General features: G+C 38.8%; 1 protein-coding gene across 6 annotated transcripts in view; it reads right to left on the bottom strand.

Annotated features, from left to right (window-relative positions):
• The window catches only part of LOC135212022 (protein salvador homolog 1-like), a 53,935-nt gene that overhangs the window by 15,287 nt on the left and 23,518 nt on the right, over window positions 1-15,130 (bottom strand). For 4 of the 6 annotated variants that reach the window (XM_064245309.1, XM_064245310.1, XM_064245312.1 and 1 more), the window contains exon 3: window positions 7,031-8,427. In XM_064245309.1, coding sequence (XP_064101379.1) covers window positions 7,031-8,340 — 1,310 coding nt within the window. In that variant the 5' untranslated portion in view covers window positions 8,341-8,427. Of the gene's footprint in view, window positions 1-6,705; window positions 8,428-15,130 lie in introns of all 6 variants that reach the window. The other 2 variants (XM_064245314.1, XM_064245315.1) reach the window with 2 other exon arrangements.

Here is a 15,130-nt window from a genome sequence, read left to right as displayed (position 1 = left end):
GTGACTACCAAACTACTGCCCATTCACCTGTTGGTAACCTGTTAATTTTTTCATTGGCAAATAGGGGCAATGTGAGGTTGGCCGAGGTGGGATTTTGATAAACAGCTCTGAATTGTATTTCCGCAAAAACAAAATATTCTTTAAAATTTTGGTGCTTGTTATTACAAAAAAACAACGTATGTATAGCTTTTTAAACAGAAACTTTCTCCCGAGGTGGAGGTTAGTCTCGAGTCTGTCAGTGAAGATCCTGCGCTCAGCACCTAAAACCAAAGTTCATTTGAACAATGTACACTTAAAAAAAACTGAAACCTTAAGTCCACTTGAATATTGTGCAATAAAAAAAAAAAAACTAAAACCTTAAGTTCACTTGAACCATGTGTACTATAAACAAGCTGAAACCTTGTCTTTCTCCCAAAAAACATTGGAAATTCCATTCCATTCAAAGGACATGTGATCAGAGGGGGAGATGCCCAACTCTACTTTTTAGCTGGCTGGCACTTACAAAACAGAAGGGGTACTGTACTGTGACTTGACAGATACACTTTGGGAGAAATGCTGAGCATGAAATTCAGCTGTTCTGCCAAAACCTCACCAGCAGAGGGAACTGAGAACCCTTCAAAACTCACAGAGCAGGAATGAGGCTGGCTAAGTGAAAAACATGAAGGGAATAAGGACTGATCATCTATTACAGGTGTTGAGCTAAAAAAAAGCCAAAAGGATTAGAGGAAATGTGTGCAAAATCCTCTGACTGCAAAGAGAGGTCTCTTTCCTTTCAAAGAATGAATGGTTTGTTTGTTTATCTGTATGGTGTTACGTTGCATGGAACCATTGGTTATTCAGCAACGGGACCAACGGCTTTACGTGACTTTCGGACCACGTTGAGAGTAAACTTCTATCGCCAGAAATACACATCTCTCACTCCTCAATGGAATGGCCGAGAAAAAGAATGAATGGAAAAGAACATCTCAAAGGCTACAGAGGAGTCATGTGAATTGGCATAGACTCAAAGAGAAGAAAGCCCGAGTGGAAGGGCGAAGTTGTCACAGAGGAGCCAATGCCAGGCAAGGCAACACTGAATATGTTCCTGGTTTGCAAGCAGAGAAAGGGCTGAATTTTTCCTTCACACACATTGATGTATTATGCACATAGTGAGAGCGAAGGAGCGAGAGGAGAGAGGAGCGAGCTAGAGAGAGAGAGAGAGAGAGAGAGAGAGAGAGAGAGAGAGAGAGAGAGAGAGAGAGAGAGAGAGAGAGAGAGAGAGAGAGAGAGAGAGCTTCATATGTTTACAGATGCACAGTGAAAAAATATCAAATGCACTACACATAACCCACATAGAAGACACAACAAAAATAACTTAAGGGAACTAGTATATATAACATACCAAAAAATATGCTGAAAACACAAATGATTAGGTAACAACTAATGGTAGCTCATAGATGTAATTTGTACATTCATAAAAATCACAAACTAGTAGAAAATAAAAATGCAAAAAAAAATGTCTACCAAGTCATAAAAACACTGATTGCTAACACTAAGAAGTTAGCGCCCAAAATAGCAAACCCTGCCAAAATTTGCCAAAAACTGACATAATAACCAAAAATAAAGAATGAGGCAATAAGGACAGTCAATTTCCCTTAAATCACAAAAAAGTACTGTACACAAAAAGGAAAATCTATCTCTAAGCATTAAGCTGATGATGAATCCTAGTTAATTAAACACTTGACTGAACACTGACAATAAAACTGAGATAGAGCAGATGTATTCCAAATTTTGAAAACCAGAAAATCATGCTAAATTGCTTACCACAGGATAAAAGAGTAATTGTGCATTACTCACCATGAAGCTGCCAATCCAAAGCACGTACTTAAGTATAAAAATTTCACTGAAGGAAATAAGTGAAAATAGTATGAAACATTGAACAGCTAACCCATGATTACATTAGAGAATTAGATTAAAAGGAAACTGACCAATAGTAATCCTGCAATAAAGATACAAGGAGGGGAATCTGAAAGGAGCAGTGTATTAACAGTGCTGCAAAAAAATAATTGACGGGTACCTATTTGTCCAGGTGGTGCACACACCTTCAGACTAACATACTTGTCCTTTTGACAAAAGACTGCCGACTGTGGATATTCCACACCACAAATGTGAGGACATATTGCACTGATGGGTTTTTGATGAAATGAATTGTGCTTCCTCCGGATGTCAAAAACTGCTGAAGAGGTTTTCAGAATCCAACTTTGCAAAAGGCCAGCTTTGGTTTGACGTGACTCAAAACATTCCACAGGGTGGTCTGAAGTTGAGCTATGGCATATGTAGAATTAGATATTGTCTCTTTTTCTTTCTATGTACCAGGTTATGTATAGTATAGTATCTAGGTCTCAGTAACCTGCACTTCTGGCTTTTTTGAGGGGATCTACAAGACAAACACCAGAAAATATAAGCTGGGCAGCCTATGTACATTCAGCTTGAACTTCCATGGGCTTCAAGAATATTTCATGGTATCAGCTACTCTTCAATAACAATAAAACAAGTTAGGACTAAATTCAACAATCTAACATTCTGGATGCCTGAGCTCTTTACAATATACGTATTAACCTAGTTTTTAGAATATAAGCTGTAACATTCTCCTAAAGTAATTCCTTACACATCAGGATTATTCTGACTATGAAGTGCACCCACTGGAGGCAATGAATAGATAATGTTTTTGTTTACATTTCCCTTTCAACGTTACATCTAGCAAAAGAAAAGATATGACCTTAATATAGGTATGAAAAGATCTGACTTTAATATAGGTATGAAATGTAGTTATTCAAAGGGCACAAGGTGATTTCAGCAAAATCCTAGAGAATGGATGAGGGTGCACAACCCTCAGAATGGCCATTTCTGTTTTATGGTATAATTTGGTAATGGCCAAGGCAACGTTTGTTACAGGTATTTATTTATTCTTGTAAAGGTTTGCTGTTTCATGTACAACTGCTTGTTTACTAAAATAAAAAAAATGAGTTCCAATAACCTTGAACACCTTTTAGTTTCTATTTTTGTTAGCCACTACAAAAAGAATGAGCCCTAGCACTGTCTCAGATGATATGCCAAGTACAGTACAGACTAAATAACAGAGAAGAAATCCAGTGGGGTGACCCTCAGCTGCTGACTTCATTTAGCTCAACATTTGGATTGATGGAATTATTTTGCCAGCCATACCAGCCCTCACAAGTCATTTTTTGGGGCAAATGTTTGTCTTTCAGAAACTGACCGATTAAATGTACCAAAAATACCTTGCTTGGCAACCATGTCTCCACTAAAGTGACAAACATCCTTTTTATATTTATCAAACAAAAGCTTAAAACCAATCATCAGAATCACAACATAATACTTTGCAACTACAGAATACATACAAGCACTTTAAAAAGAAATGAAAACCATGACAAAAGCACAAATGACAAGCAGAACATGCTTAGACTAATTGCAATATATACACAGTAAGCTAAGAAGTTTTCCCATCTCAAAATACATGGTGCAATGAATCATTAGCTGATGACTTTGTTAATTGTATTTAAATCTATGGGTTATTATAATGAATAAATGAAAAGAAAGTCATGGGAAAATGTGCTCTGTAGGGTTTGATTATTGGAAGTAGTATATGCAATGTATCTAATTAGGGAAGAAGACACATCATCCTCAAGGTTATGCTGACAAAGAAAATGGTGAGGAAACAGTATGTCAGGTCTGGTGGTAGTACAGAGCAATCAGTGAGAAGTAAAGTGCCTGGTGTGTTAACTGGCAGAAAAAATTAAAATGTAAACTTCTGGCTGGTGAGAAGGATCGAAATGAGACTCCACTTACAACTTACTAACTTGCATATGAAATGAAAGAAAATCACTTACAAGAAGATAAACAAAAAATAGGCTTCAGTTAAAGACACCAAGTAGTGTCCTTGGGTTTTGAAGCCCTTATTTTCTAATAGTACTACGTTCATACTTTCGTTCATCCATCCTTACTTTTCTAGTTTTCCTCGCCGCCTCCCTCCCAATACTCATGAATTATACACTCCAATTATCATTCCCTTTGCTTTACATATGACCAAACCATCTAGAAAAAAGCTCTGGGTCATCCTTTCAACTACATTAAAAGTTCTAGTGGTTTTGTACATCCCACTTTTCTTGCTTTTCAACTTTTCTTTTGCTGCAAATAGTACTAGAAAAATAATTCCTCTCAACAGCTTTCAACTTCTATCTTTGAGAGCTTTCAACTTCTATCTTCCATTTGCATTTTACAACCATAAAAATGAGTTGGCTAAACAAACTATTTATTGGCTTCCCAAACTCCAAGCTTCTTCCTAATCTTTTGCAAAAATCCTGCAATGTCTTATTTTTTTTTTACCTCCTCCCTCAACCTATACCATTATCCTATATACTTACTTGATCAAAATACCTATAGAATGAGTCTACTGATTCCATTTTCTTGCTATCTACACAAAGAGTCACTGCTTCACCTTCCTGGTTTCCATTTTACCTTCATACCTTTTGCTCATATTTGTTCCTAACTTTTTCTTCTTTCAACACTTTCAGACTGACTATTCTCCAAAGTTTCTCTTTATTATGACCAATAAGCAATGCTGTGTCATCCACAAACAGTCATACAGTACATTACTTAACGGACACGTTGCTCAAGTGACCATCTGGTTATAGGAAGTTTCATCCATGGAAAAATTTGCCCCTTTAAAGGATGTTTGTCCAGTTCAAGGAAGGATAAAGACAACTATCTAGAACATGTCTAGGATTCAAGACATCAGTGGAGCGATTCCCAACTGAAACAGAGGAAATGATTCAATTATGCATGTGTCTTGATCAGTGCACATCTCTGCTAAACTTTCAGCGTTTTTTCTTAAGCAAGTGTTAAACAATCATACCGTGAATAATTATCACATCACCGTGATTCATATAAATCATTCGAGCTACAAATGTCCTTTAATATCTAATTCGCTCTACCTCGGAATTGATATATTTTCATATATGTACCGAAGGGGAATTTTTAGTTGATAATAATTTTGTCCCCGAATTGATAACGTCACTGTCCATCCTGATTTCATTCCCGTCCACTGGACGGTGGTTCGATCCCATGAGAGGACGAAATTATTATCAACTAAAAATTCCCCTTCGGTACATATATGAAAATATATAAATTCCGAGGTAGAGCGAATTAGATATTAATGGACATTTGTAGCTTGAATCATACAGTATGTAAATCCTCATGGCTCCCAACAAGACTAAGATGCCAGTAAGGAAAAAAGAGAAATATACACACCAGAATTTCAAAAGTTAATGTAATGGAAACCATAGAGGTGCAGAGCTTGCTTGAAAAATATTGTCCAAACAAAGCTCTAGCAAACTGTTATAAACCTGCTGAATGGCAATGCTCTCTCACTTTAGGGACATTTTAAAATGCAAGCAAAGATAAACATCATTGGGCAGGTTTTCAGTGAGAAAGAGACTGTCTCAAAAAGAAAACAGTAAGAAGAGACAGATAAGAGAAAAAAACCTGCTTTTTTATGTGCAACATCTCTCCTCTTCTTCATCTTCCTTCTCACCTTCCACGTAGGCCATCAACTCTCCCATTCACAGGTAAAGTAAGATTAAATTTGTACTTATTTCATCTATTTACTCTTCTTTTGCATGCATGGATGATAGGACTAATGATAGAAAATTCTAAAACAAAAGAACAATGTTACTGGGTTTCGACAGGGAAGAGTAGTATGTGGATCACATGTTTACTATGAAACAGATATGTAAGAGATTTGAGTAAAAAGAGAAAAGCTTGGTGTGGCAAGCATGGGAGTAGTACATATTTCAGAGGATGATACTACTTTGAGTGAAGTGAAAGCCAGATAGATATGAGGATGTGTGCACTAAACTGGGAGGAGACTTTAGTGCCTATGGAAGCCAAGGTTGGAATGCAAGCAGAGATTGTTGAAGCAATTCTTGTTTGGGAATGAAATGTGGATACTGAAAGTGAATGAGAGAAAAAAGGTAGAACTTGTACAGATAAACATTTTGCTTAATATTTGCGGTATACGAAGAATTAGAGTGAAAAGTGTGGATAAGTAAGAGTGAAAAAATGGCTCAGCACTGGTGAAAGTATGACCAGAATGTTTCACGTAGAAAGAACAATAGATGACCAGTTGGTGAAAGCTGACAATAATACAGAAGAATTGGTGGGAGGACCCAAGACATTGATAAATGACATGGAAGAGGTACTGGAAAAGACAGGCCTCCACATTCAGCACAAAAGAGTGCGCACGCAAAATAGAGGTGAATAGCACAGTGCGCATCAGGGTGTTGAATGCACACCTGGTAACCCTCTGTGTTGGTGTACAAAGCAGCTAGTGTTGTGGAAGTTTTTTGCACAAGGTGCATCCATGATTCAGCAGTTCAAGTGTGAATGTGGCGGTAATTGATGTCTTTTCTCTTTTCTTTTATTTTATTTTTTATTTTTTGGAGCCATTCCCCTGTTCGAGGATATGGTTTACGGTAAAATTTTGTAATATATATACATGAAATGAAAAGTGCACCTTGCACTTAATCACAAGAAAAAAAAAATTGGAAAATTAACTGTTTAAAATTGGAAACAAATAATAAGACTAATGAAATATGTGATAATCTAGACTAATGTTTAAAAATGTAAAAAACAGGATGGAAAACTCACCAAACGTACAACTGCTGAAGCTCGAGACACGTCATGTTTGAACTTCAAACTACTTGAGAGAAGTGCTAAAGCAACTGTCAGCTAAGCTCTGATCTTTGGCAACAATAAAATAAGGAGAGTGCAGTGAAAACACATAAAATCCAATACTTCAGTGCAGAGCCAAACATTACTTCTAATGATCACAGATATAAAGACTAAATCAACCACATTCTAAAAAAGGCACTAACAATTGTCCCCACAAAGCTGCCACAGTAAGCAAATAAAAAAATTTGAAGAAAACCACATGGACCCATACTATGTTTCAAAAAAACTGCATTAGTCCTACACTTTAGATTCAAACAAGTTGTCTGCATTCAATATTTGTTGTTTTAAGTGATCTGGTGTGGAAGCACTTTCATTACTGGGACAGTCATCATTAATTTCTGTTATTGTCACACCACTTCCAAAACCACTTGATCCATGAGTAGGTATGTTCATTTGCTGCATTCTTCTTTCAATTTCACGGGTGAGAGCTATGCGATACATTTCATAGCTCATGACAATCCCATGAAGTTCCTGTTTAAAAAGTCTATTAAGCATTGCTTGGTAACTATCAAGTTCTGGAAGTCTAAATAATTCCCATCGTAACTTGTGATCATGCTCGGGGGATGCTTGGGAGTACACATGTAGCCAGTATGGAATTTCTTCATGCAAATAAGGTGAAGCCGGCATAAGAGACAAAGGCTGACGGAACTCAGTATGGTGGGGTATAGGCAAGGGTCTGTGTGATGCTAAGGCATTTTCCTCAGGAATTCTTGTCAGATACTGTTGAGCACAAGGGTGTTCATACTGTGCTTGTCGAGTTATATGATTTACATAATACACTCCATGTTCTAGGGATTCTATCCGTTCCCACCCGGCTGGCAATCCTTCCTTCTCAAGTGGGTGTGACCAGTGCGTTGTCTTTGTATTGTGATCGATGTAATATTTACGGCCTCGTAAAGTGTAGTCTACAGACCAACCAGGCGGAAGAGGAAGCTCTTGTTCTAAACGTGGAGAAGGAGGCTGTGGTGATCCACTTCCAATATGGGTTGAAGACTGGGATAAATTCTGTCTCTGTTGTGGCTGTTGTTGCTTTTGTCCAGGTTGCATCATGAAGGAAAAACTAACACCTTGAGTTGGCTGGTCAACAGATGCCCTAGGACCATACAGAATCTGGTCAAGGCTGCGCTGAGATCCAGTATAATGATTTATATAAGTGTGGTTAAATAAAGCTGGGGACGAAGGTGCTTGTTGTTTCAGCATGCCATCTAAACTTCCACGGCTACCAAGGTACAGGCCACCTAGACGCTGGGCAACTTCTCCTATGTTAGGAGTATATTTTCCTTCAATTCCTCCATGTGACATGCCATTCAATGGTGTTCTAGATCCAGTTGAGTACCTATTTACTAACAAAGATGCGTTGTGAGAAGGTGGATTACTACTGCTGACATAGGGTGGGGTAACGGTGCTTTTCCGTTTCTTGACATCATTTTGACCTGGATTTGGCCATACGTTTATGATGGGAACCCCTGATGGAGATTCCTTCTTGATGTACTTTCCAGCCAAGCTGTCACAACTTGCTGTTGAGTCCTTCTTACGGGAACTGGAAAGCATGATGACAGCAATAAAAGGGGGCACTTGAGATCCTGCTGCAGCAATCTCAATCCATGTCCCAAGATGCCTTACCTTGTCATCACGAAACTGAAAGAGACATGTGCTATTAGGCTCTTCCATTACATAATTAAGAAAGTTAGGTACACAAGTACTTGTTTTCTTGTATACCTTGACCACATATCTGAATCTACGGTTCAACGTACTTTACATGCGAAAACAATTTTGGATGTCAGCAAAAACAAAAGCATGTAAGATGCAATCAGTGACATACTGCCCTACAATACAAAAAATGTGTGCTATTATAAGACTTTCAGAGCAAATAATTTCTACTACTGTATTTCTAAAATAAGTGAATTTAAAAATAAATGTGATAACTGAATGCAGTCATGCATTTTTCTGGCTTTTGCAATAGCATGCGTTAATATACCTATCAGCAGTTCTTTCCAATAATTGGTTCAACTCAACAAAACTCACAATTATAATGCAGTGCTCTTGCTGGAGAATACCTAAATATGTTGACTGAAAATAACAGAGGCAGCACTGAATATGGTAATATTTACTGTGTGGCAACTTCTAAAAACACATGAACAATGCATTTTTTTTAACTTTTTTTTCTTTTTCACATAAACCCATGTTTAAAATTGCCTTAAATGTTTTCAGCTCATTCTTCACACAATCAAAAAAGGGAGGTCATTTGTATATCCCAGCTCTAAAGAACCCACAAATGGCAGTACAGTGGACCCCCCATTCGCGTTCTCCGGATTCGCGGACTCACACATTCGCGAATTTCTCTCGGGAAAGTTTCCTCACATTATTCACAGAAAATTTGTACATTCGCGGTATTTTTCTATGAGAAATATCCACAAATTCCTGGATTTTTTTATCTATTTCATCATAAAATACACTTTTTGTGATAAAAATATTAAAAAAACCAAGTATGAAAATTTTTAGTGGGTTTTTCTTGAGTTTCAACAAACAAAATACATATAGGCGGTTTTTAGCATTTTTATAGGGGTTCCAAACATTTGCAGGTTCTAACTCTTCACAGGGGGGTCTGGAACACATCCAAAGCGAATACGGGGGACCACTGTATATACTGCAAATTCATCCAAAATATTATCTGACATACTTGGAAAGACTTGGGTCAGGAGGAAGGATATGAACAATTTCAGATACTGAATGGTTTACATATACAGGCAGTCCCCGGGTTACGATGGGGGTTCCGTTCTTGAGACACGTTGTTACCCGAAAATCGTCGTAAGCCAGATCATCATAATAAATCCTGAAACCTTAATTCTAATGCTTTGGGTGCATTCAAAATTATGTAAACTGCATTCTTATTGCACTTTGCATAAAAAAAAAAACTTAAAAAATTGATTATTTTGCACTTTTGGTGTCATATTTCTTTTGCCAGATGAGCGTTGTAGGCATCATAACCCTGGAAATAATTATTGATGAATATAACTGAAAAGCGCCTTAACCTCGGAACATCGTAAGCTGAGCCCGTCGTAACCCGGGGACTGCCTGTATATTTATATATATGTATATGTATATGTATATGTATATGGATATGTATATATTTAAGTATATATATATGTTATATATAATATATAATATTATATATATATATATAATATATATATATATATATATATATATATATATAGATATATATATTATATATTTATATATATATATATATATATATATATATATATATATATACAGGCGGTCCCCGGGTTACGACGGGGGTTCCGTTCTTGAGACGCGTCGTAAGCCGAAAATCGTCGTAAGCCGGAACATCGTCAAAAATCCTAAGAAAACCTTACTTTTAATGCTTTGGGTGTATTGAAAACTATGTAAACTGCATTCTTATGGCATTTTTCATCAAAAAAACCTTCAAATATTGATTATTTTGCATTTTTGGTGTCATATTTCATCTCCCAGATGAGCGTTGTAGGCGTCGTAACCCTGGAACATGCATCGTAACCCTGGAAATAACGTCTATTGACAAGCGTCGGAACGTCGTAAGCTGACACCATCGTAACCCGGGACTACCTGTATGTATATATATAATATATATATATATAAAATATATATATATATATATATATATATATATATATATATATATATATATATATATATATATATATATATATATATATATATATGAGGCCTTAAGAAACCAGCAAACCACTGGAATCAGGTGCCTAATGGCCTGTAACTCTTTATGGCTAAGAAGGGGCTATGAAATGGAGGGTTACCTCTATGTCCTGACTAAGATTTGTTCTGGTCAAACCTCCTAGTCCATATATAACCTGAAAAGAAAGGAATGTTCTCCACTCATATTTACAGCACAGTGGCAGATACCAAAGTTTAAAAATAATGAAAATACTGCCAGTGTGTAATGAAGATGAGGAGGAACAGCCAGAGGGGCTTGCATCAGCACATGAGATAGAGACACTTGTAAAGTGGCTTACCTACAGTAAAATGACATTTTTTTTTTTTTTTAGATACTGTCAGCTGCTATAAGCAAATCTGAACAACTACCACAAGCACAAGTTTTGATCTCCCAAAAATGCATTTTCACAACTGTCACAGGACAGAAATGACATTATACTGTACTTCTCAAAGAAATCTGGGATATTTTTCCTTCACTGCTTTTCAAAACTATAATCTTGATGTCAATTTTATTTCAATTGCAGGCATGGGGAGGTGGTTAACTATGGAAGCACGTTTTTTTCAAAGGGACAAGACACAAAGATGGTTACGGTCCTACTCTTCCGGGTCTGTGGTAAAAGTGAGGAAGGTAGTCACCACTTCAACTGAGATTCAGAATCCAGTTGATTCATCATCTTGATCCTAAACCCAAATAATTTACTCTTTACAGCATCCTACAAAACTCAAGAATGAAATTATCCATCTTTACATCATACATAATAGGCATATACGTACTGCTTTTAGCCACTTTTGCCAATCCTGGGAGTATCCCCATGGCAGGAGATGGGCCCATATCCCACCTCCTACCCTGACAGATTGATATGAAGGTGGACATATCAACTTTGTGCATACAGTTGAAAATTCTTAGAATCACTCTTAATCATCAAATGTCATAAAACCAAATTTCCTGGTCACTATTAGGATAAAAAACACTGTTGTGCATTCAATATTAGGATTTGAGCCTAACCCTGATCCCTGAGGGTCAAGCAGTTCCATCCTTTCCATCTAAATTGCAACTAGGACTAAATTACTGTAAGTGACAGGTTTGTTTTGTATATACATAATGTAATTTCCTTTTTTTACACAAACTTATTACTTTTAATAAAGAGTTCCCCCTCTAACCACCTTTCTTGTAGCTATTACTCAAACAAAATAAAAGCGACTAGTGGGTTATTGGACACCCACCAATCTGAGGGCACACACAGCTATGTGCATCTGCCTTCTTACTCTTATTCTCCTTACAATGACTGAATGTCTGGGGGAATCCATCAAATGAAAATTTGGGCTACTATGTCTATTAGGTTTGTATGGAAAAATGAAATTTTCATTATTAAAATGAAGTTTTATTGTATACTTACCGAACAATTATGATTATACCCACCCTCCTCCCCTTAGGTGGACGGACGGGCAGAAAGAATTGGATTCACCTGGGCAGTTGTACCTGGTTCTCCCGCGAGTGGAGGGAGATGACGTCATCACCACCAGTGTTGGCGACGCCTACGCGCTAAATTTGAATTTAGTATCCTGCCGCTCGTGGAAATCACGGCCGTATAATTGTTCGGTAAGTATACAATAAAACTTCATTTTAATAATGAAAATTTCATTTTTATTGTAGTGTCTTACCGAACAATTATACAGCTGATTACACATTTATGGGAAGGTGGGATTCAGTGGACCACTAGTATTTCTAAATGGTTACATTTATTACAATACCAGTAAACACTCAAGGTGTCTGTTGTACCTTACCTTGTAAGAGAGCTACAGCAGACTGTTACTGCCTCTGGTCGGTGCTCTTCTTACTATTGTAGAGGAATTGGAATTTGACCAAAGTTAGCCTCTACAGGAGTGGAATCCTTCCATAGTTCAAGCGAGTCAAGGCTGACTGACGGAGGATAGTAACAACAAAGATTGCCCTTGCCCTGGGCTAAGACCAGAAATTCAATCATACAAAACATTTGTCACCAACACCAGATTTAAAAACATATATACCCAACCATTGTAAAATCTGACCTAACAGACTGGTGAGTATCCCAGGTACTCAGTACCCCCAGCTTCCCTTGAACTCGACAACCTATTCAAGGTGAAAAGTTAGCATAGAGGTGACGACCCCTGTGCCGTTTCTCCCAACACCATGCCAGAAACCGCCACCGGACCTAACGTTTTACAATTCTCGAAACCGTTTCTATCTCTTTGAGATAATGACTCGCAAAAACCGAATTCGATCTCCAGAACGTGCTCTGAAGAATCGAAGCTAAAGATAAATTCTTTCTAAATGCTAAAGAAGTTGCCACTGCTCTAACCTCGTGAGCTTTAACTCTCAGAACGGAAAGATTGTCGTTCTCGGACTGCGAGTGAGCTTCCCTGATAAGCTCTCTAATAAAGAACGATATAGCATTCTTAGAAAGAGGACGAGAGGGATTTTGAACCAAGGTCCAGAGCTTAGAAGATTGTCCTCTAATACCCTTAGTGGCAAACAGATATTGCTTAATAGCCCTGACTGGACATAAGAGCCTTTCTTCCTCCTCATGTCCAACCAAATCAGATAAGTTCCGTTACCACAAAACTCCTCGGCCAATGATTAGAAGGATTCTCATTTTTGGCTAGAAAGGTCAAAGATACCGAAATACAGCATTGCCTTGAGAGAAACCGACTCTTTTGTCTATAGCGTGCAATTCGCTGACACGCTTAGCAGAAGCTAGTGCAATAAGAAAAAGTGCCTTCTTAGTCAAGTTCCTGAGTGAAGCCGACTTCAAAGGCTCAAACGGTGGCCCCATGAGGAACTTAAGCACCACATCTAAGTTCCAAGCCACTGTATCCTGCGGGAGCTTAGTGGTTTCGAAAGACTAATGAGGTCCGACAGATCTGAATTGGAGGAAATATCCAAACCTCGATGTCGAAAAACCGAAGAGAGCATGGCTCTATATCCTCTGATCGTCGAAGGAGCCAGTTTCTTAGAGTTCCTAAGAAATAGAAGAAAATCTGCTATTTCTGTTAAAGAGGGTCGCAGAAGTAGAGACTTTAGCACTTCTACACCACTCTCTGAAGATTCTCCACTTCCCTTGATAGAGTTTGTTAGAAGACTCTTTCCTACAACGAGCGATAGCTTCTGCAGCTCTTCTTGAAAACCCTTTCGCTCTGACAAGATTCCGGACAGTCTGAACCCTGTCAGAGCTAGAGCGGACAAGTTTTGGTGGAACCTCTTGAAGTGAGGTTGTTTGAGAAGCCACTTCTCTGGAGGAAGAAGTCTGGGGAAGTCTACTAACAACTGGAGAAGGTCCGGGAACCACTCTTTCCTGGGCCAAAAGGGAGCGATTAACGTTAGTGTTACATTGCTGTGCGACATGAACTTGTTCAGCACCTCTCTTATTAGACCGAACGGAGGGAATGCATAAGCTTCCAGACCCGACCAATCCAACAGCATTGCGTCCACCGACCAAGCTAGAGGATCTGGAACTGGAGAACAAAAGAGAGGAAGACGGTTGTTCCTTGATGTCGCGAACAGGTCTATTGACGGTCGTCCCCAAAGGCGCCAAAGTTTCTGACAAATCTTGTTGTCCAAAGTCCACTCCAGAGGTAACACTTGCTGTTGATGACTTAACTCGTCCGCCAGGACGTTCATCTTTCCCGGAACAAATCTCGGGACTAGCTGAACCTTCGCTTCGTTTGACCACAGGAGGAGATCCTTGGCTACTTCGTATAGATAGAAAGACTGAGTCCCCCCCTGTTTCCGCACGTACAAGAGAGCCGTGGAGTTGTCGGAATGCACTGCCACTACCCGACCTTCTACTAAGCTCCGAAACTGTCTGAGCCCCAGGAAAATTGCTAAAAGTTCCTTTACATTTATGTGGAACTTCCTCTCCTTCTCCGACCAAGCTCCTGAAGTCCGTTGATTTCCCAGCAGGGCTCCCCAACCTGTGTCCGATGCGTCGGAAAAGAACTGTAGGTTCGGGAGGATGGGTCGTAAATCTAACCCTTCTTCCAACCTTGCTCGAGAGAGCCACCACCTTAGGTCCTCTTTTATTTGATCTGTGACAGGAAAGGTAATCGAGTCTGGTTGTGTCTTCCTGCACCAAGAGGCTCTCAGGAAAAACTGCAGAGGTCTCATGTGAAGTCTTCCCAACGTCACAAATTTCTCCACTGACATCAATTTGCCCAGGAGCCTCATCCACTGATTGGCAGAACTTACCTTTTTGTCCAAGAACTCCTGAACTGTCTCCAGACAGCCTTGAACCCTCTTCGGGGACAGAAAAGCCCGAAAAACTTGAGCATTCAGAATCATCCCCAAATAAGGATGCTCTGAGATGGAACCAACTGGGACTTCTGTTTGTTGACCAGAATTCCTAACTTTCTGGCAAGATCCAGAGTTGTTCCAAGGTCCTTCATGCCACCGACTCTCTGATTCCGACCGGAGAAGCCAATCGTCCAGATAGAGGGAGATTCTTACTCCTGATATGTGCAGCCAGCTTCCTATCGGGGATAGAACCCTGGTGAAAACTTGAGGAGCGGTCGCTAGTCCGAAGCAAAGCGCCCGAAACTGAAACACCTTGCCTTCGAACATGAACCTCAG

The sequence above is a fragment of the Macrobrachium nipponense genome, chromosome 40, assembly GCF_015104395.2.
Source record: "Macrobrachium nipponense isolate FS-2020 chromosome 40, ASM1510439v2, whole genome shotgun sequence".
Lineage (NCBI taxonomy): Eukaryota > Metazoa > Arthropoda > Malacostraca > Decapoda > Palaemonidae > Macrobrachium > Macrobrachium nipponense.
Note: the sequence above shows the minus strand (reverse complement) of the source record. Positions and strands in the feature narration are given on the sequence as shown.